A 22,699-nucleotide genomic window follows, 5' to 3' on the forward strand; every position below is an offset into this window, starting at 1 on the left:
CAGACTCTAAGAGACCCCAAATGTCAGCTCCAACTACCACACCAGCAAAACTTTCATTCACCATAAATGGAGACAATAAGACATTCCATGATAAAACCAAATTCAAGCAATATATATTTACAAATCTAGCTCTCCACAAGGGGCTAGAAGGTAAACTCTCACCTAAAAAGGTTAACTACATCCAGGAAAGCACAGAAAAAAAAAATAATCCCAGACCAGCATAGTCCAAAAGAAAAAAAAAAGGAAGCTTTCAAATAGCACCACCACCATCATCAACAACAAAATGACATGGTTCAACAATCATTGGCCACTGAAATTCTTCAACATCATCTCGATTCCCTGATAAACATACACAGACTAACAGAATGGGTGTGAAAACAGAATCCATCCTCCTGCTGCATCCAAGAAACACACCTTATCATCAAGGATAAACATCACATCAGGGTAAAGAGTTAGAAAAGATATCCCAAGCAAATGGACCTAAGAAACAAACTGGTATTGTCATTTTAGTATCTGGCAAAATAGGCTTCAAACCAAAACTAATCAGAAGAGATAATGAAGGACATTACATATTCATCAAAGGAAAAATTCACCAAGAGGACATTGCAATTCTTAGCATCCATGCATCAAACCCAAGGCACTTAAGTTTGTAAAAGAAACACTTGTAGAGCTTAATTTACATATTAACACTCACACACTGACTGTGGAAGACTTTAATAGCCCACTCCCATCAATGGACAGGTTAACCAAACAGAGAAACGTTGGAGCTAACCAAAGTTATAAATCCAATGAATCTAACAGATATTTATAGAACATTTCACCCAAACATAAAAGAATATAGCTTCTTATATACCTCATGGAACTTACTTCAAAATTGACCATATACTTAGACACAAAGAGAGTCTCAGCAAATACAAAAAATTGAAACAACTTCCTGCATCCACTATGAATTAAAGCTGGATATCAACAGCAGAAACCTTACAAACTCATGGGACCCAAACAGTTCTCTACAGAATGAAAAATGGTTCAAGGCAGAAATTAACAAAGAAATTAAAGACTTCCTAGAGTTGAGGGAAAATACATAACATATCCAAACTTATGAGACACATTGAAAGCAGTGTTAAGAGGAAAATTCATAGCACTAAGTGTCTACATTAAAAAAAATTAGAGGTCTTATACTAGCAACTTAACAGTACACCTGAAAGCTCTAGAACATAAAAAGAAGTCATACCCAAAAGGAGTAGTTAGCAAGAAATAATCAACTGAGGTCTGAAATCAATAAAGCATAAAGAGACCAGTTAAAAAGTCAATGAAACAAAGAGGTTTTTTTTTGAGAAATTCAGTAAGATTGGCAAACCCTTACCCAGATTAACTAAAAGGCAGAGAGAGAGAATATCCAAATGAACAAAATCAGAAACCTAAAGGGGGGCATAACAACAGACACCGAGGAAATCCAGAGAATCATAATGACATACTTTTTAAAAAATGTACTCAAAAAATTACCAAAACTGGAAATTCTAAAATGAATAGATAATTTTCTTGATAAGTATCACTTACCAAAGCTAAATCAAGATCTGATAGGCAATTTAAACAGAACTACAACCACTAGTGAAATAGAAGCAGTCATTAAAAGTCACCCAATCAAAAAAGCCTACGGCCAAATGGTTTTAGTACAGAATTCTGCCAGACTTTCAAAGAAGAGTTAATGCCAATCATCTTTAAATTATTAAAAAAAATAGAAACAGAGGGGATATTGCTCAATTTATTGTATGAGGCCACAGTTGTCTTGATCCATAAAGACACACACACAAAAAAAGAAAAAGAATTACAAATTGACTTCAGAACACAGATGCAAAAGTACTCAATAAAATACTTGCGAACTGAATCCAAGAGCACATCAAAAAGGAAAGGTCATCCACCATGATCAAGAAGGCTTCATCCCCAAAACGTAGGGATGATTCAACATTCATAAATTGATAAATGTAATCCACCATATAAACAGACTGAAAGACAAAAACCACAAGATCATCTCATTGGATGCAGAAAAGGCCTTTGACAAAATCCAACACTCCTTCATAAAAGTCCAGGGAAGATTAGTGATATAAGGGACATACCTCAACATAATAAAGACAGTTTACAGCGAGCCCACAGTAAATAATAAAATACATGGAATGAAACTCAAGTTCCACTAAAATCAGGAACAAGACAAGGCTGTACACACTCTCTGTGTCTGTTTAAAATAGAACTTCAAGTTTTATCTAGAGCAGTAAGACAACTGCAGGTGATCAAAGAAATACAAATTATAAAGGAAGAAGTCAAATTATCTTTATTTGCAGATGATATGATACTATACAAAAGCGACCTGAAAAATTCCTCCATGAAACTCTTACAGCAGGTAAACTCCTTCAGCAAAGTAGCTGGCTACAAAACCAACTCACATTTATGTTATGGCTTCCAGTTTGGTGTTTTTATGGAATTCCTAGGTGTGGGAACAAGTGGGTCTCTGATTCTTGTGCCTTCCCTTGGGCTCTTTTCCTTCTTTTGCTTTGTCTTGTCCAACTTTGATGTGATAGTTTTTGTTTTATCTTATTATACTTTATTTTGTTGTATTTATATGAATGAATGAATGACCACCTAGCCACTAGGGTAAAGGTTAACTGACCTGTCCTTTTTGCCTGCTGGGAGGGGGAGTCAGTTTTTTCCAGCAGTGTGACAGGTCTCATGGTCAGTGGCAAACATATACTTGGACTCCATAGGTTTTTTTGTGTGTGTGCTTTTATTTACTTAGTTTGGGAAGGTTTTGTTTGTTTGTTTATTGGGTGGTGTTTTATTTATTTTTCTTGCTTTTGAGGGGTTTTGTTCTCGTTTCAGGTTTATGTTTATTTTTTGAGAATGAACCTAAAGTCAAGTGAGTAGAAATGGGAGTGGATCTGGAAGGACTTGGGGAAGGGGAAGAATATGATCGAAATATATTTAAATTTAAAATTGTTTAAAATAATAAAAAAAAATAAAATTATATATTTAATAAAAAGTTCCATCCATCTGTCCATTGTCCATGCTGGGAAAAAAATCCTCCTCACAGATGAAGTTAGCTGCCAGGTAGGGTCAGCTAAGAGCAGGACTCCTTCAGAACATCAATGGTGGAATGAAGGCCTTGACACACCTGATCGGTATTGGATTCCCCATTATCAGGTTCCTCTGCCCATGCAATAAGTCAGAACAGGCTGAATTAATAAGTGCAGATTTAATAAACAGAGCCAAGCAATTCCTAGCGACTCTTGGAAAGGCAGGAGAGAAATCACCTTCTGTTCTGGCGACCAGGTCTTAAATACCCTGCGGGGAGTTGAACACTGGGCCTTCCTGTGTTGGACCCTCTGTCTCTGAGCCACAGTGCCAGTCCCTTAGTCCCCTGGGTTTATAAGAAGTGCTGGGGCACTTTATAAAAACAAAACAAAACAAAAAAACAACAACTTACTATACTTTTGACTTTTCCTTGATAGGAATTTTGCACCTGAGAAAATCTGGTCCAATAAATTTGTAAATGTAGCTTAAAACATGTAGACTAATTTATTCAACCTGGTTTCTATTTAGATCTGAATTTTAGGACAATTAAATCTTGTAAATAGTTGAGCCAGTTGAACCTAAGGCTTCTATGTTGACCTTAATAGCGTAAGAGAAACTTGATTCTTTGGATTTAAATATCTAAGGACTAAAGCCCTAAGAAAGCCTGGGTTCAACCTTCACTGCTATGAAGGGAAAATAAGAATATTTAAGCAGTTAATAACTGGAAGGAGCTGAAGACTGTATTTTTCCCCATGCGTAGATAGCACCCATTCTCAAACAAACAGGAACATTCTACGGATTAGGGAGGGAAGTGAATGGGTTAGAATTATTTAGTACAGTTTATCTGTAATGCAAGTTCTAATACAACCCCACCGAACCAAGGAATTGCAGTATTAAATTTTTAAGATCACCTAATTCAATGCATGTACTTATGACTTCAATGCATAATTGAGAGCAACTTATGTCAGTGGTTGTAATTTTAGTATATTTAACCTTTATCCACATTTCCACAGCCACAGAACAGAGCAATTATAGTACACAGAACTTACATATGGACTAGAAGGGGAAAAATGTGTAGATTCTGGCTGAATTCTGATCTAACCACTTAATGAGCAAGCTACCTAAAATCCATTTGAAGTCCACTTTTGGCAAATGAATGTCACGATCATATGTCTTCATAGGACTGCATGAGGACATTAATTTAAGATGTGTTACATTCGTTTATGCTGTGGAGTATTTATTTAATGATGCGAAGACTTATATTTGATTAAATAAAGTTAACCTGGGGTCAGGAGGGTCAGTAACTAGTTGACAGGAAGTGGTGGGAAGAGCCATGTGTAGCTAGGGTTCTTAAGTGGGGGTCTAGCAGAAGGACGCCCTGTTTTGTGGGAGAGGAGAGCCAAGAGAGGAGGTTAGCTACTTGCTATCCAGCCTCTCTGAGCGATCAGAATTTCACCTCAGCCTTTGAGTCCTGAGTTCTGCAGAGGGATGGAGATCTAGAGAAAGTTTCCTTCAGCAGCAGTGAGAGAGTGCATGTAGCCAAACCACCACTGGTAGCTGTGGAGCTGCAACCGCAGTTGTGAAAGGGGCAGCTACCGAACTGAATGAAAAACAGCAAGAGAATGCTGCCTCAACACAATATCCAACTCTAAAAGAGAACTCATAACTATTCATTATAATTATTTTTATAAGTCAAAGTTCCATATTGTTCCACATTAAAAAAAAGGAAGTCAAACACGAGGCTGGCACCTAATCTATGCATTAGTTGGCCAAGCCCAGCTGAAGCCTGAGAAGGAGCCTGTGGTGGTCAGGACAAGCAGGAGGGACACGAGGATGATTCCAAGGGCACACAGTGCCAACCAATCCTGGAAGGAGGAGCTGAGTTCTGTCAGGGCTGTGGTGGCTTCCCCTCCAGCCGTAAATTTCTAGATTGCCAGTCAGTTTGACCTACCCATAGTCTCACCTCGGAGATGGTTAGCATCTTTACAGCCCACAAATGGCTAGGACTTTTAGAGAATACTAGTTGATGGAAAATTATAGAATCTAAATTATTGGTGAAAGATGACCCAAGGTCCCTGGCCTGCAATTATGGCGAGTATATTCTGCATCCATCCCTTTTTTATTTCTAGATGTTTATACAACTGGGATCTGGCGTCTGCTGCAGGGCTTCGGGCAAGCAGTGCGCGACCTGCAAGAAGCGCATTTCATTGGCTCTGTGTGCAACATGCTTTCAAGTTGGGGAGTCTTTCATTTCCCGTCAAATTTTCTTCCTTTTTATTAAGTTACCCGAAGCTGTGCCCAGTTTCCCCCTCTTCATTATGGTCCATGTACAGGAGGATTTGTTTTTTCAATCAGCGTCTTCCGGACAGACTCTTTATTGTAAGAATCCTCAGAAAATAATTCACCATGGAGATCTGGGTTGAAAGTGGTCAAGATTAAAGGCATTTCTGGGCGCCTGCGTGTCTCTCAAGGCACAAAGAGCTGCCTGTTTTGAGATAAAAGGAAACCAAAGTAAGCAGGAGTTTTGGAATTACATCCCTAAACATTTAGCTTTACAAAATATAGCCCGGTCTCCCACCTCCCCACCAAAGACCGATGGTTCTCGAGGCCGTCAGTTTAGCTTCAGTTTCCTGCTATTCTTCCTTCAGCTCCATGAGCTTGATGCATGGATTTGCTTTGTCGATATAAAGTCGAGACACCCCGAAATAACAACCCTCAAGACCTCACAATATTGGTCGCTCTCACCTTGCAAGGTATTTAGCGAAAGAGCAAACTGAATAGAGATGTGCCTCTCCAAAAACCAATACAGAATGCTAAAAAATGACAAAATGGGACTTGGTGGTGAGGAAAAGGAAGACCACGAGGTTTAGATATAAAACAATAAATTCATGACTACCTAGATGACAACAACCAATCATAACAAAATAGTTTGTTGCCAACTATAACAATAGCTATACTGCTGTATGACTAACTACTGTATAGAAAAAGAAGTCTTGACAATTTTCCTTCCTACGTGCCTTGCAATAATTTGAAAATAACCTCTTAGAAATATTATTAGATATTATAATTGGGTGGCATTATCAAAATCATCAGAGAAACCTTGCTGCCTCTTCCTTCTAATTCTCAAATTAATAATTCATAAGTTTGTGGACACTGTTGACTCCCTCGTTTCTTTATTGATGCTACAGAAAGCATGATCTGAAGTATGTAAGTATCCCAGAGCTAGGAGAGATGTTAATTCAGTGCCCAAGCTTCATGCTCCAAAGCCAGAGGTGGGTGGATGTGTGGGGATGAGGAGGTGAGGTGAGCTCATGGGCTTTGGAGCGAATTGATGTTACTGAGACCCTGGTGTTGTTCTACACCTTCTGTGTCCTTGCCTTTGTCTTTTAAACACGGCACCTTCCTAACTGGTCCCAAACATGGACTGACTGACCCTTTCCAAGACTGATACAATTCTTCCCAGAATCCTCTAGGTAGACATCCTCACGGTCTCATTGGTCAAGACTGTTTCACATGTTCATTGCCGAAACAAGTCACTGAGCAAGTAAATTTCCAGGGACATAGCTGATTATATTCATAATCAGGTTCTTCTAGCAAAGGCCCCTCTTTGGTAGTTAGCTGTGGAGAGACAACTCAGAGTACCTGCCACAGAATGCAGTCTTACTGCGGCGGGGGGGCGGGGCGAATATTTTATCAATCCCTGCTTCCTGTAATCTCCATCTAGGTGCCTTGTGGAAATGGGAGACCTCTAGGGGGCAGGCTTAGGATAAAGTACCGGGGCCACTAGGTCTAAGTCCAAAGAGCCGTGAGGTCCCTTCACCCATGTCAGTCCTCATGGACTGACCTCTCCTTGCATGGATGCTTTCCACTTGTGTTCCTAAGGGAGCTGATTTCTGCTTGTAATGGAGGGTTCCACAGAAGATCTTCTGGGTGAATGCTTTATGCAAAGTGCCCCAAACCAGCACAAATGTCCTTGCTCACTGGGTGTCATGTCTGTAAAATGTTTGTTCCCTTTGGAGATGAGTCTCGATAGAATGCGCTGCTTCTCCTTTGGGAGTGACATTTGAGGGACCCATTTACTGAAAAGTCATGAGTTCGTCTGGACGATGTCACCGACAGGCTGCATTTCCCTGTCAGTCTCTTCTCCGTAGTGTTTTGTTACCTTCTGATGGTTCTCTGGACCGTTTAGGCAGTCTCACAGACTGATGTCCTTCTCCACACTCCCCACAGTCTTCAAGTTCCTGGGGTGTTAGTCCCTTGGTAGGAAGTCCATTATTAGACTTTCAATTTCCAAATTGCTGTTACTGATTCCTTTCCTGCCTCTAGGACTACAAACATGAACACACATGAGCTCCATGGCTGTTCGTTTCCATGGGGATCTCTTTGTATTTTTGCATCAAAATCTAAATCTGATCCTTTGATGAATCTCTCCAAAGACAGTCATCCTCTGGTCTTCACGTCTGAAGCGGAGCAGGTCACGACTGCACCCTCTTCTGCTCTGCTGTAATAATTCAACACGCGGTGGCAGTGAGCTGGGTGAGCCATCTGAAAGCTCACGTTTCTCAAGAATGCCTTAGCGGTTTATCTAATGTTCACAAAATGACCTGCATATGTGTGTGTACAGAAAATTTGGGTTTTGATTGTCACCAAAAGAGTTTTGTGATACTCTGACGGAATGCCACAACTGACCTTCTTGTGCCTATTTTTTTAAATTGCCGTATCTATTGTCCCCAAACACTGTACATCACGGGGTCTGATAGACGTTGACTGTCTTTCATGTGACAGGTCTTCTGTATTGGGGTATAAGCATCACATCCGAGGAACTGATTATTGAATTGATCAATATGCTTCTAGCAACAATAATAGAAACTCAGGGCTGGGGAGATGGCTCAGTTGGTTAAAATACCTGCCATGAACGCAGATGAGGATCTGAGTTCAGATCCCCTGCACCAATTTTAAAAAGCCAGGCACAGTAGTGTGTGTCTGCAACACAGAGTTCCAGGGAGGTGGGGTGGTGAGAACAGCTGGATCCCTGGAGTTTATGACCAGTCAACCTAGCGGAATCAGTGAGCTCCGGGTTAAGTGAGAGACCTTGTACCAAAAAGAGAGAATGGTGGAGGAAGGCACCTCTAGCCTCCACATGCGCTTACACACATGCACACATAGACACACACACAGAAATAAATTATCTATTTATTTCCTCTTATTAAAAGGAGCTCCGAAGGAGCACAGATCTAGAGTTAGGTAAGCAACCCTGTGACTCAGGGCTTTTGTTTCTTCATGCTTTTGCTATTCTCAGGGTTCCAGTTCCCTCTTCATGCTGCCATCTTCCCTCGGTAACGTTTGGTCCAGATGTTTCTACGCAGATGCAGCAGCACTCGGAGGAAGAAGGTGACGACTTCTGGCCTTACCTCCTTGAGAGGAAGGGAATCCTCTCTGTTTCCCCCCTCGGTGGCCATAACCCGGCCATACATCTAACCAAACACAATGAGCCAGTGACTATGACAACCACGTGGACTAAGGCCAATCAAGAAGCAACTTGTGGGACCCCTGCCCCACCCAGAATAGAACTGCCTGAGACTGGGATTCTGCGATGAGTAGGTGTGGCGGGATGGATGCCGTCAACGACAAAACCTCTGGCTGAGAACACAGATGTGTTAATATAACTGTTTTTTTCTGTCAGAACTTTGGACAAGGCTTAGGGAGAAGACATCTACCTGGAGATTGGACAGAAAGGTGGGTGCTAGACACAGAACACCACCTTCTGACCACCCTAGCCACCACTCACCTCATTCCAGGCCGCTTATTCTCAGTGTCCACAGTTGTCTCTGTTTCTCTCACTTGGCAGAATGTTTCTGATGGGCCCACCAATCATCACATGAATCAGGAACCCTGAGTGAAATCCATAACTTGGTTGTCTTTTATCGGGAGTCACATCCTGTGATCATTCGTATTTTGAAGTGAACCTCCTAACCCTAACCCTAAGTATCAGCTCCTTTCTAGGGATTGGATTGGACCACAGGAGCCCCAAGAACTCCAAGGTCCTAGCGCTGTGGCTCTGTGATACTCGAGGATAAGGATATGTTAAGACCATCTAGCGGTGTGCCCATGATCAGCTTTCTCCTCCTCTGACCAGCTAGCGGTGTGCCCGTGACCAGCTTTCTCCTCCTCTGACTGATGGAGGGACTCTAGACACAGTAGAGTTCCTGGGGACCCCCAAGCAGTTTCTGTGACTGATGGAGGGACTCCAGACACAATGAAGCTCTCGGGCACCTCCAAGCGGTTTTCCTTCTTTTACAGTTTGTCACCAGAACTCCTTTTGTTCTGAGACCGTTAGACATTCCACCAGACACAAGAATGCAAGTCACACCATGGGCTGCCCCAAAACCTTTTCTGCCCGCCTGCCTTCGAGAGACTTGGAACAGAGGCGACTGAGGGAGAGAGGGACGTTCCTCTCACGTCTGAGCCTAACAGGGTGTATTATTAGCCAATTCTTGGCCTTGAGGTTAGAAATCAGGTCCAGTATCCCTAATTCAATCCCAATTTTCTTTTGGAGTTCTAATCATTTTAGACCCTAACACATCCAGAACTATGATCTAAACACTCAATTCCTCAGTCTATTTAACTCATGTGGCTATGAGTCACTGTTAATAGGTTCAACAGATATTCTGGTTTCCAAGCTGCATATCCAAAGACGGGGTTTTAATTATTTTTCTTAGTGATTTGCTCATGTCTGCATACCAAGAGTCAGGCTTGGCTGACCAGAGGCATCTTGAAATATTTAACTTCGAATTCAGCCTAGGACTGAGAGACTGAGACATGCCAAGTCTAAGCTTTCTATCTGGAGACACAGGTAATTTTTCTAAGCTAAGTTTTAAACCAAGCTACAGTAGGAGGAAGGATCAGCTACAGCAGTCATGTATTTTCTATGTTAGCCTCCATATGCAGAATGAATAAATAAAATTTGTGTGCCGTGTTCCAGAAAGAACTATTCTGTGTCTTCTGAAAAATGGGAGAGGAGGAGGAAAGGAATTTTTATCTAGTGAATGATTCTAGAATGGCGGTAGAATACAGAGTATCATTAGGCCAGTTGTCTTCACATGCATCTAGATATACACACACAGAATATATACACAGATATGTGCGATGTGCCTTTGCTAAACTTACATATATGTAGTCACAGTAAACATAAAGTGTTGCTCCCTGAACTGCTCACACAACATTGCCATCTATAAACATACTTCAGTTTGTTTGTCCCTGGAGGCGTTAATACTGAAGTACGTACATTTCTGTTCATTCTTTATAAAACTGCAATTCTTTATGTATTCTCAATCTCTCACATGTACAAATTCAGTTTTTGCTTCACTGTATACTTGTTGAGTGGAGGCTACATGCATGTGGTCTCCTGAGCATTTTGTGAACATTTACGCTCTGTCTGGCCTTAAAAACCTAGGAGATCCCTCATATCATGAAAAACACCTTTGGGGGGGTCTAGCTCAAAAAGCAATAATGTAGCATGCTTGAAGCCCCAAGTTCCACCTCTAGTGCCTGGACTACAGCAACAACAAGAACAAAACACCTTTGGACCCTATGATGTCTGGAAAACTTACCCATGAGAAGGATGGAAGGTCCTAGCTCTCTCCAGAGGTATCTGGCTAGGAATTAGGTACTGTGAGATACTATTAAGAATACTAATGTTTAGCCAGGCAGTGGTGGCACACACCTTTAATCCCAGTACTAAAAAAGCAGAGGCAGGCATCAAATCTCTGTGTTGAAGGTCAGTCTGGTCTACAGAGCGAGTTCCAGGACAAGCTTCACAGCTACAGAGAAAACCCTGTCTTGAAAAGCTAAAACCAAACCAAACTAAACCAAGACAAAAAATGCTAATATTTTAGCCAGGCGGTGGTGTTGTGCACCTTTAATCCCAGCACTAGAAGGCAGAGGCAGGCATGGTGTGGGAAGTCCTTCTGTATATGTGTTGCTTTTATTGGTTAATGAATAAAGAAGCTGGCTTGGCCTGTGATAGGGCAGAGTAGAGCTAGGCGGGAAAACTAAACTGAATCCTGGGAGAAAGAAGGCTCAGTTGCAAGACACCATGCAGCTGCCAGAGGGGAAAGATACAAGCTGCCACTTGGAATCTTGCTGGTAGGCCACGAACCTCCTGGAAAATATAAAATAATAGAAATGAGTTAACCAAAGATATAAGAGCTAGCTAGCAATAGCTTACGTCATTGGCCAAGCAATGATTTAAATAATATAGTTTCTATGTGATTATTTCGGGGTTGAGCAGCTGGGAACAAGCAAGCAGCCTCCACCAATATAGGCAGATCTCTGTGAGTTCAAATCCAGCCTTGTCTACATAGTGAGCTCCTGGTCAGCTAGGGCTACATAGTAAGAAACTGTTTCAAAACAACAGCAACAAGAAGAATGTTGATGTTTAAATATACCACATTTTCATTACATTTGTTAGTTGATAGATATCTAGGCTGTGTCCATTTCCTAGCTATTGGGAATAGGGAGGCAGTGAACATGGATGAACAGGTATCTCTATGCATACACTGAAGGAGAAAAGTAATCCTCAGTCTTACCCAGCTGTGGGCTCTGCAAGCTACAATAATGACAGGTCTGGCGAGACACACCCGTAACTGCAGTAGCAACACAAACATCACTTTCTGCTTGGATTAAGTCCCATCCCAAGATAAAGCCCATACCCAGCACCACTGTCAGTCCAAGACTCTGTTACCAGATAGGTCCTAGGATCTAGGCAAGAAACTATTACTATTATTCTTCTAATGGACATAGTGTTAAACTGACCTCTGATGGCTTGTGGTCACACTCCTGGATTAATGCATCTATGGACTTTCATTTGAGAAGATTCTGTTCCCAGCAGATAATAACTAACTAGAGACCCATAACTGGCTGATGTTGAGAGAATAAAAGGCTGTAGACTGTTCAGCCTTAACTAGGCCATATGTAGATCGTATCCTTTCTCCCACAGCTCAGATATCATCCACAAGAGAGAGAAGACAGAAGAGGCAGAGGCAGTGGATGACTTCAGGGGCCAGCAACTTCCGGACACCACAGGTCGGCTTCACAGATGAACTCACAGCGGCTCTGATAGCATGTGTGGGACCTGTGCAGCCTCAAGCAGCCCAGTTCCAGGGTGGAGATGGGATCTGTGCAGCCTCAAGCAGCCCAGCTCCAGCGTGGAGATGGGACCTGGGCGGGAGGCTCCTGCCCCTAGCCACGGGACTATTGGAAATTGGCAGCTGCTAGGAGGGGGAGAGTGATGGAGGAAGGTCATTGGTTAAAAAATAAAGAAACTGCCTTGGCCCATTTTATTGGTTAGAACATAGGAGGGTGGAGTAAACAGAATAGAATGCTGGGAGGAAGAGGAAGTGAGCTCAGAGATGCCATGCTCCCCTCTCCCGGGCAGACGTGATAGCTCTGCTCTCTGAGGCAGATGCGATCAAGCTCCGGCCCAGGATGGACATAGGCTAGAATCTTCCCCGTAAGCGCACCTCGGTGCTACACACTTTATTAGAAATGGGCTAGTCCAGGTGCGAGAGTTAGCGAGAGTTAGGTGCTAGATATAATGGGCCAAGCAGTGTTTAAAAGAATACAGTGTCCATGTAATTATTTCGGGGCATAAGCTAGCAGGCGGCCAGGGTGCTGGGGATGCAGCCCTGCCGCGCCTATTACTACAGGAGAGTCAGGTGGTGTTGTTTTGTTTTATGAGAGTGTTGCTCTGGTAGGTCAACCACGCGCCAGTGGAAGGCCACACACACAAGAACATACAGGCAGCACAAACTGGACTTAATGAACGTTTAAAGAAAAGACACAAGGTTGGCTGGATATGGAAGAGGAGGATCTGGGAGGAGTTGGAGGACCAAAACCAAATATGATAAAAACACACTGCATGAAATTCTCAAAGAACTATTTTTTTTGTGTGTGAGAAAAAAGAAAGCTACTATTACCAGTAAGTCTAGAGAATGAGGATGTAACAGCTGGTGTCGTGTTTGTCTTGCTTGCATGGTTCCTAGGTTCAGTCCCCAGCACTATAAGACAGAACACGGCTGCACATGTCTGTCCCCTCAGCACTGTGGAGGACAAGGATGAAAGATCAAAAATTCAAGGTCAACCTCAGCTACAAGGCAAGATCAAAGCAAGTCTGGGATACACAAGACCCTATTTCAAGTGATATTAATAATAGGTCTATATCGGGAACCTCTTTAATGTTTAGTAGGCTAAGCTGTTGGAGATCCCAGCAGTTTGACAGAACAACCTAGCAGGCCCTTCTCTTACATCTGCTGTTCCTGGTTGCACTGAGATGTTACCCAAGCAGGAACTCCACTCCTGGCTGCAACAAACAATACAGCAATCGCTGTTTCTGAACGCACAAACTTCTGCTTCAAGAGAGCCTGCCCTAGCTACAGTGTTGCAGTCTACATTAGCAGAGAACCTCCTATGGGTTGAACCTCCCTCCCCGGAGTCCAGCCTGTGACAGCTACTGAAGACCCCGCCCCTACCTGCCCTTGAGCTCAGAATAGCAGCCCTCAGCGATGTCTGGGATGAACGATGGCTCCAGTAAAAAGTGTGCAACTGCAGGCTTGTGACTTGCAGACTTGAAAGTAGGCATGTGCAGCGCACACCAGTCTGCTCTATGCGCTACCATACAGTTCGCAAGCTTCGGGCAAGGGGCTGGAGGTTGAAACACACAATCACACACAGAGAGACAGACCTCTAGTCACTGATAAGAAGCTCTTTCTTCAATAGCGCCACAGAGGCTTATATTACCCAACACAGTCTGGTGGGCCAACAGGTGAAAACCTCATCCTCTGATCCTCAAGGCCAAGGCAACACGTGCTCGTGAAGCAGAGCTGGTCAACAACTTTGACACAGCTTTCAGTAACTCAAATCAGAAGGAAAGTAAAGATCTCTAGCAGGGAAGAGCAGCTGGAGGCCAGGACTCCAAATGGTCCTAACAGGCATGTGGCAGGCTGGATTGTAATCCCAGAAGGAGTGTGTCACACCCATCTTCTGGATAGATAGACAGGCTGCTTGCTCCTCTTCTGGGGTTAGTCTGGGAGACTGCTCGACTGCACGCTGACACCCGCTCCCACGCCCACATCTTGCCAAGTGTTTTAGCATTAGGCCCCATACAGGCTTCTACTTTGCCAATTCATAGTCATTATTGGGAGTTGAGTGGGCTGAGACAATTGCATTTTGATTTGATTCTGAGTGGACAAATCATGGGCTTTCAGTCCTAGGGTGGGAGTAGCAACAAGGGGGTACCTGGAGAGCCCCTAAAGGGCAGGAGCCTCAGTAGCCACAGCTCAGGGCTGTAACACCCAATAGGAGGCCAAGAGCCTCAGTACCCAAGGCTCTAAGTGTAAGCAATGAGCCTCTGACTTGAGCACCCAAAGCTGGCTTTGAAAGCTTGCAGCCAAAAGTCTCCAGTTCCCAGGGCTTAGGGCTAAAACCTTCTGGATTTGGGAGGCCAGCTTGTGAGCTGCTGGGACTGTCAGGGCAGCCTCTCTGCCCGTCTGTGATTCCATCCAGATCAAAAAGAACTTCAGCCAGGCACGTGAGACACCCGGAGTCTGAGGGCCAGAGACCAAGAGGGAGTGATGCCTGTCAGTTGAGGAAACGCAGGCCTGCCGTTTTGTTCTTTCTGTTTGCTCAGAGCCTGCCGAGGGGGACAGCTTTAGACACACCGCGCTGTCCTTTTCCCAGACTGCCTGTCCCAGCTGTGGGAGTGGGTAAGAGATGCAACGTGCCAGCAAGGGTTTGCCAGTGACCGACTTTGACAGAGCAAGGCATTTCAAGTGAAGCAATTGGAAGCGCACAAACCACTGAGTCCACGGTTTCCCCAGCTACATGGCGTCTACTCAGACAAAGGAATTCCTGGAATCCCTAGGATTGATCCCTAAGGAGATCAGTCCACAAACTAGCTAATGATGTGGGAGTGTCATATCAATCTGTTGATTTCTTTGGCTAAGCAATAAAGAAACTGCTAGGCCCATTTGATAGGCCCACCCTTAGATGGGTGGAGTAAACAGAACAGAACGCTGGGAGGAAAAGGAAGTGAGGTCAGACTCCGCAGCTCTCCTCTCCAGAGCAGACGCAGGAGAGACGCCATGCTACCTGCTCCAGGGAAGACGCAGGCTATGAAGCTCCGACCCAGGATGGACTTAGGCTAGAATCTTCCCGGTAAGACCGGTGCTCACAGATTGTTAGAGATGGGTTGATTGGAATATCAAAATTAGCCAGTAAGGGCTAGAGCTAAGGGCCAAGCAGTGTTTAAAAGAATACAGTTTCCGTGTAATTATTTCGGGGCATAAGCTAGCCGGGCAGGTGGCTGGGGGTTGGGGACGCAGCCCCGCCGCTGCCGCCCCTATTACTACAAGCTAATACTTTGGGGATATCACAGCGAGACCATTATAGTGTTTTATTTTCTTCTGAGTTTAGGAAAAATATTTCTAATTCACTGCTGATTTCATGCTTCTTACCCTGACTGGAGAAATGGCTCGGTGGTTAAGAGCACTGGTTGCTCTTCCAGAGGACCTTGGCTCAATTCCTAGCACCCACATGGCAGCTCACAACTGTCTGTAACTCCAGTTCCAGAGGATCTGACACTTTCACACCAATGCACATGAAATAAATTATAAAAATAAAACATCATAGTCTGAGCTGGCTGTGCCCGCACTGACCTGTAATCCCAGCACTGGAAAGGCAGAGAGGCAGGAGGATTGCCACAGGTTGAGGTCAGCCAGGTCTACCTAGTGAGATTCTATCTAAAAACAAATAAAGGTAAAAACAGCAAAAGATTTAAAGAAATACGACAAATAATAGTATGTAATGATCTGCTTACTTTATATATACATGTGTGAGGAGTTAGCAGAATCTTTGCATAAGTACGTTGAAATTCGGCATATGTGAAAGGTGTGTAGGAAACATATAGAGCATATACACATGTAAAGTATATGTTTGTAGAATAATTTATTTGAAAAACTTTGGTTTGGTTCGAGACAGTAGTTCTCTGTGTAGCCTTCGCTATCTTGGAACTCATGCTGCAGATCAGGCTGGCCTTGAACTCAGAGCCTGGACTACCTCTGCCTCTGTCTCCTCAGTGCTGGGATTAAAGACGTGCGTCACCATAGCCCTGCTGGAAAACTTCTTAAAAGGACATTTTAATCAAAACTCTAAGTAGGGTCACCCTTACCTCCTTTTGTGGCAGAAAATGAGAAAGATTTCCATCAAAGTTTTTCTTGTCTATTTTTCTTCTGGGGATGGAAAATAGATACCTCAGGTTTGGCTCCACACCTAACCCATCTCTTTCCATTTGCATTGAGCGGTTACCACCACACATTCCAATTCTTTGGCAGCCGCCCCAGCAGGCCTCCCTCCTCCAGGCAAGGATTCCCATGAACTTCATTTCCTGCTGACTCTGGGCTGGAGCTGTTCGGACATTTCAGCTTAGCCGTTTAAGCTTCCCTCGTTCTCTGGATGGACACATTGCCAGTGTGAGTTCACAGCAGCCGACTCCTCTGCACGCGACACTGTGGCTGCCGCGAGGCCTTTGCCACCTGGAATCAAACTCTCGGACTTGGACTGTGGGCAGCGAGCTATTGCAGATCCTGCTTCCCAAGCAGAGAGGCAGCAGCCGGTCTCCGTGTGGTTATTAGAAATTACATCCTTCGTCTCCCGGTGGGTGTGTGCCCTCACTGTTGCCTTGGCGACGCCGTGTTTTCCAGAGGCAGCTCGTGGACACACCCGCTGGTGGCGCATTTCTGGGTGGAACTGAGGCAGCAGGAAAACTGACTTTGATGACGGCTGGACATTCCAGACTGGTTTTACCTGGAAAGCTTAAGTAAGATTTCTTCAAAAAATCTAGGCTTGCGAGAGAATGGGGGAGAAAGAGCAGGAGTCATCCAGAGCCCACCAGCCAGACATACGGAAGGAAAGAAAGGTAAAAAGTTCAGAAGCATGAATGAAGAGAAACAGGTTAATATAAATTTAAAAATCTAGCCAGGAACAAGCCCAAACTAAGGCCAAACATTAACAACTGACAATAAGTCTCTGTGTCATGATTTGGGAACTTGTTGGTGGCCCAAAAGACCTAGCACAAGACACTGACAAATGCAACTGTCCTCATTGTCCTCAGTTAAAAAGAAGTTTCTAATAATGTTTAGGCCCAGGCCCACAAAAAAAAAAAAGAAGTTTCTGGTTTATTAGCTACACCATCATTAATCTGAAAAATTACACTATTTCCTGTGTCAGTACTTAAATATCTCGTCACATAATACAATCCTTTATACAAAGAAAATTTTATTAATGAAAAGATCACACAAAAAAGTTCTTGTGTACAAAGTTTACAAATGTGGAAAAGTTAGCATTTACAACATTTTCCATACAGTACATGACAATTTTAATTTAAACTTTATCAGATGATCAAACAGCCCAAAAGCATCCAAGAAAATGCTGCTCATGAAATAATACTTAATAAGAAACAAAATTAAAGAAATTCCTTAGTGTTTTCAAGTACGTTGTTCAAACTCCATCTGTTCATGCAGGGTTACACCCCTGTCTGTTTCCCTACTGTTGTTAGCACGCTTTCTTTTGCATGTTTTGTTGCAGATATGAATTTTGCCTGGCATATGAAAAAGATACAATGCAAAGTGTCTGTAGTAATCTAAAAAACTTAAGTTTTAAAGAAGGATGAAAACTAATGTGGTGGCTGAAGCCTTTAGTCCTAGCACTTGGGAGGCAGAGGGAGCAACATTTTGTTAGGCCAGCCTGGTCTACATACTCAGTTCCAGGACAGGGTTTACATAGTAAGACCCTGTCTCAAAAAAATATATAATAAAATAAAAAAGTTATGAGCAACTATAAATATCCATAATTCAATCTTGAGTGGTCACAAAACCTTAAAAAATAAAAAAAGGAACTCAGCAGCTTGGTGTAATTTATAAAACTAACATTTCACCTGCTAATTTAAGATGCAGAAGGTAGGAGGCAGGGCAATCAAGGAGGGACACTGTCTGCACAGGCATCTCCTTTCAAAGACCTGTGAAATCTTCAAATGTCAACACTTATAAAACTCACACAAGAATGCTGTTTTACAAGTTTCTGAAAAATTCAGTGTAACAGCTACCATAGTATCAAAGTGTTATCAAAATATTAGAATAACAGCATAAAAATATTTGAACCGATTTTTCAGGATTTTCAAAAATTTCAAATACATAAGTATTTTCAAATATATATTTTTACATATAAAAGGTTCAATGATGAGTTTTAAATACTTTAGTAAAGAAAAATCCTGGTTTTATATCAAAAGAATGAAACAGCATAACATCTTAAAATACTTTAATAAAAGAATCTTCACAAATAGAAGAAAGATTCCTCTAATGCCCTCCCCACCCCCTACAGTTCAAAAATATTATTAACCTGAATGTTTCCGCTTGTCCAGGTATAAATGCATTGTATTATTCTTGAAATCTGCACCCCCACCCCCAGTATGACAGTAGACAAAAAGCCAGCAGTGGTGGGGCACGCCTTTAACCCCAGCACTCAGGAGGCAGAGGCAGGCCGATCTTTAAGTTTAAAGCCAGACTGGTCTACAGGATGAGTTCTAGGACAGCCAGGGCTACAGAGAGAAACCCTGTCTCAAACAACAAACAACAAACAACTGGACAGTAGACAAAGCTAGTTTAAGTGCAAAGAAGAATGTAACCTTGATTTTCTTTCTGCCCTGCTGTGAGATGAGCCTAGGTCCTCAAGTAGCCGGGTGAGGGCTCTACCACTCTGTTTAGTCTCCCCTGTGGTGGTTTTGTAAAAGAGAAGAGACAAATGCATTGGATAAAATGTTTCTTCAAGTGTCTGAATGAGAAGCTGCACCCTGCTCTTTTCTAACTCCGGAGGCTGAGCGGACGAGCAGAGAGGCTGAGCCTTTGAGGCTGCTCGCCTCTGAAGAACTGGGGACCTGCCAACTGTTGCACTTCACAGGGCCAGTCTCAGTGACATCGTTCTTTGGGCTTACCCTAGAAAAGAAGAAAGTTGAGACGTTCACATACAGAGGCACAAAGGATGCCAACCATCTCTCTAGCTGCTGCTCCTTTACCCGCAAGCAGCTCTGGCGCTATCAAAAGACAATCCCCTAAAGCTCTTGGTAGCACTTCAAATCACAAATGATTTTCTCAAATACAACCTTTGCTGATTTCAGAGACTTCACCCAGTACTGTCCTGTATGGCCGAGCCTGAGATCTCGCAGCGTTCTGATCCCCCAGCAGTGTTAAAACACAGTTTTAGGAATACAAAGATGAGCAAGACCTCAGCTCAAACCCAGGGGAGGGTAGAGCATCTGGCTAGTTACAGTCAGGAATATGGAAGCATTATGGGAACACAAAGTATATTCAGCCCTGTCTGAAAGGGCATAGCAACCTTGAGTTTGCTATAGTCAGCTATCAACATTCTAGGCAGGGGGGATCCCCAAAAACACAACCAGCCCTGTGCTTCCGTTACTTTTGACCATGGGGAAAAATCTACCATATCTTTTCATGTTTGGAAACTAAAAGCATTTTATAATCATCTTTGTATAAAAATCACCTTAGATACAGAATGATACAATGTGTTCTGTTTCCTTGACATGCTTCTTTCTTGCTACTTTTATAACTCAGGCTGGCCTTGAACTTGTGTTGTATGTAACCTGGGTTGGCCTGAAATTCATGACCCTCACAACCCCATCTCTGCAGTGCTGGGATTACAAGCATGGACCGCCATGCTCGGCTATGATGTCTGATGGGAGTCTGGCCTGCATTTCAGATACACTTTAAACACTTACCTAACTATCAATTAACTCTTAGCAATTACAAGAAATGAACATCACTTTCCAACTCAAACATTAAATATTAAGACTTCTTAAAACTAAAAACTAAACTATTAAGTAGCACATCTACTGGCTGAAACCAAACTTCTTCGAATTAAAAGTATTGGTATCTTATTATAAAATGCTTTCATTCCGGACGCAATATGTGCCAAAAAAAAATGAATAATGCTGTATTTCAAATGACGACAATCAGACAACAGTCGGTTAGCCTTACCTTCCTTCACTCGGAGCCCCTTCCGACACAACACTTTTTTCCTTCACACTGCCGGCTCGGCCTTTCCTGTCACTCTGTTCCACAGGGAGCTTGGAGCTGGATGCCACTAGGGAAGCAGGTTCTCCACAGTCCTGTTCCTTCGCTCTGGGCGTGTTTGCTCTGTCTGCTCTCGCCTCTTTCACGGATGCTTCCGGGGAGGTCTGGATTTCTGTGGAAGTTTCCTGTCCTAGGTAGTCATGGTCAGCGATGGCCATGGCAGAGGTGCCGTGGTCTGCCGTCCCTCCTGTGCTGGTTCCCATGGACTTGGAAATGACCTTCAGCTTATGCGTCCCTGGTTTGCCGTGTTTCTTCTTGTGTTTCACCTTAGAGTTGTGCTTCAGGAAGAACTCACAAGACTCTTGCAGCACTCGCCGGCTCTCACTGATGGGGCTGCGGGGAGACCCAGGGCAGAAAGCACTCAGTCCATCGTAAGGGTTACAGACAGACTCTCCTCAGTTAGGAATTCTATATGGTCTGTAGCTTTTACAAAAGCGGGATTCCTAGATCATGATCTATTGTGCAAACACCTTCTTTGCTTTTGCTAACAGAAGCAGCATACTAGTGAGAGATTAAGACAGTCAGAAATCTAAGCCTGAAGGCAAAGGAAATACAAATCAGCCATGGTAGTGACTGTGTCTGTGTCACACAGAGATATGCTAATACAAGGGTAAGCCAGAGAAAGAGGACACCGTGTAGCCTATGACCTCTGCTCTCTAACGTGAAAGTTGACAGGTTATAGTGCAGTGAGTGTGGGTGCTGTGGTACAACAGTCTTGTTCCCTGTATTGATTTGTCACGTGTACTGGTTTAGTAAAATGCTTACTGGTCAGTAGCCAGGCAGGAAGAATAGGCAGGGCAACCAGAAGAGAATTCTGGGAAGAGGGAAGGTTTGGTCTGCAGTCATCACCCAGACACAGAGGAAGCAAGATGAGAACACTTCACTGATAAAAGGTACCAAGCCAATTATGGGCTAATTTAAGATGTAGGAATTAATTAGTAAGAAGCCTGAGCTACACCTTTGTGTATTTCTTTGGGACTGAAGAGCTGTGGGACCGGGCAGGATAGAAACCTCTGTCAACATATAGGTACATAAATATGAGACACAATACAAATAACAAAGAAAATAATAAAGAGCTTGTTAAATGTAATTTCCAGCCTTCAAAACTTATTAGTGAAAAAGCATATAGTTCTGAATTAAAATATTTTGGAGGCAGGGTCTTGCTATCCAAGTGAACCTCAAATTTGCCATCTTCCTGCCTCTGGCCATCAGGCTACAGGTAGCCCCACCCCCGCACCCCGCCCAGCTATAGTTATGAAATCTGTACCACAAAGAGTTCAATAATTAAATCAGTAGGAAATAAAAAAACTCTATAGCACATGATACACAATACATATAAAGAATCAAAATTAACTATTTACTCTTAAGTATACAATGGTATTACAGAACATCCCATTAGTTTGAATTGTTATCATTTTTAGGTAAAAACATCGGCATTTTGTTCTGTTTCCTTAAAAACGACCTTAAGGCAATTAGTCCGCGCTTACTCTCGCTTGCGGTTTCGTCTGAAGAACCCAGCCCATTCCGCGCAGGTCTTTTTGCTCCCGACCCAGAAGACGGCGGAGATGCCAACAATGAGTGTCATCAGATACTTTATCATGAACAGAGCCAGTTCTGGTCGGGCTTTCGGGTTTGCCTACAAAAACAAAATAATAACATGAAGAAAATTTACATTGTCAAGGTAAAATGTGAGCAGATTACACATCTTCAGTCTGTTTCACTGCAAAAAGTTTGAAATAAATAATATGAGAAACAATATTTTAAGTTCAACACATCTTTATGGAGTTCTGAACAAGGAACTTTTAAGTATATCAAAATATGGCTCTCAACAGAGGAAAATACTTATGAGTCTCAGGATCTTGGTGTGACCTCTTGACCTTTTCCTCTCCTATTGGTAGAGGGGCCTCTCATAATTATTAAAATATTTGTCTGCAAGTATTTACCTATTTTCCTTCACTATAATCTATGTTTAGAATGTATTTAGGGGCTGGAGGGATGGCTCGGCCATTGAGAGCTCTTGCGGCTCGGTCCCGGCACCACATGGCGCATCACAACTGTCCACAATTCCGTACCAGGACCCTCTCTTGTCCTTCATGGCACCAGGCATACATGTGGTACACACACACACATGCAGACAAAAAACTCATATGCATAAAAAGAAAAAATTAACAGACAATCAACTCATATTTCCTGGCTTTCTGTATCAATGCACATGATAATAAAATTTGTTTGGTTATCACAGACCAAATATTATGATGTGAAAATGTAGAAATATCATAAAAAGTAAAATCATGCTTTTCTTTATACAAACATTTTCAAATACGATCCTAAGTGTTCAAGTGTTACACAGATTGCATTTTTGTTTATTAATTTGCCCAGAGCCCCACCCACATCCGCACAGGCAGAACTTTGCTTTGCAAGGCTTGTTCTTTGAGGGC

At 42.9% G+C, this 22,699-nt stretch overlaps 1 protein-coding gene across 2 annotated transcripts in view; it reads right to left on the minus strand.

The window, feature by feature from the left end:
* Positions 1–17,377: 17,377 nt before the first annotated feature.
* Fzd6 (frizzled class receptor 6) overlaps positions 17,378–22,699 on the minus strand; it is a 30,776-nt gene continuing 25,454 nt past the window's right edge. For both annotated transcript variants that reach the window (XM_075961145.1, XM_075961146.1), the window contains exons 5-7: positions 21,749–21,897; positions 20,166–20,594; positions 17,378–19,106 (exon numbers count right to left, since the gene is read on the minus strand). In XM_075961145.1, coding sequence (XP_075817260.1) covers positions 18,938–19,106; positions 20,166–20,594; positions 21,749–21,897 — 747 coding nt within the window. In that variant the 3' untranslated portion in view covers positions 17,378–18,937. The remainder of the gene's footprint in view (positions 19,107–20,165; positions 20,595–21,748; positions 21,898–22,699) is intronic.

Source organism: Microtus pennsylvanicus, chromosome 2, assembly GCF_037038515.1.
Source record: "Microtus pennsylvanicus isolate mMicPen1 chromosome 2, mMicPen1.hap1, whole genome shotgun sequence".
NCBI classification, from domain to species: domain Eukaryota; kingdom Metazoa; phylum Chordata; class Mammalia; order Rodentia; family Cricetidae; genus Microtus; species Microtus pennsylvanicus.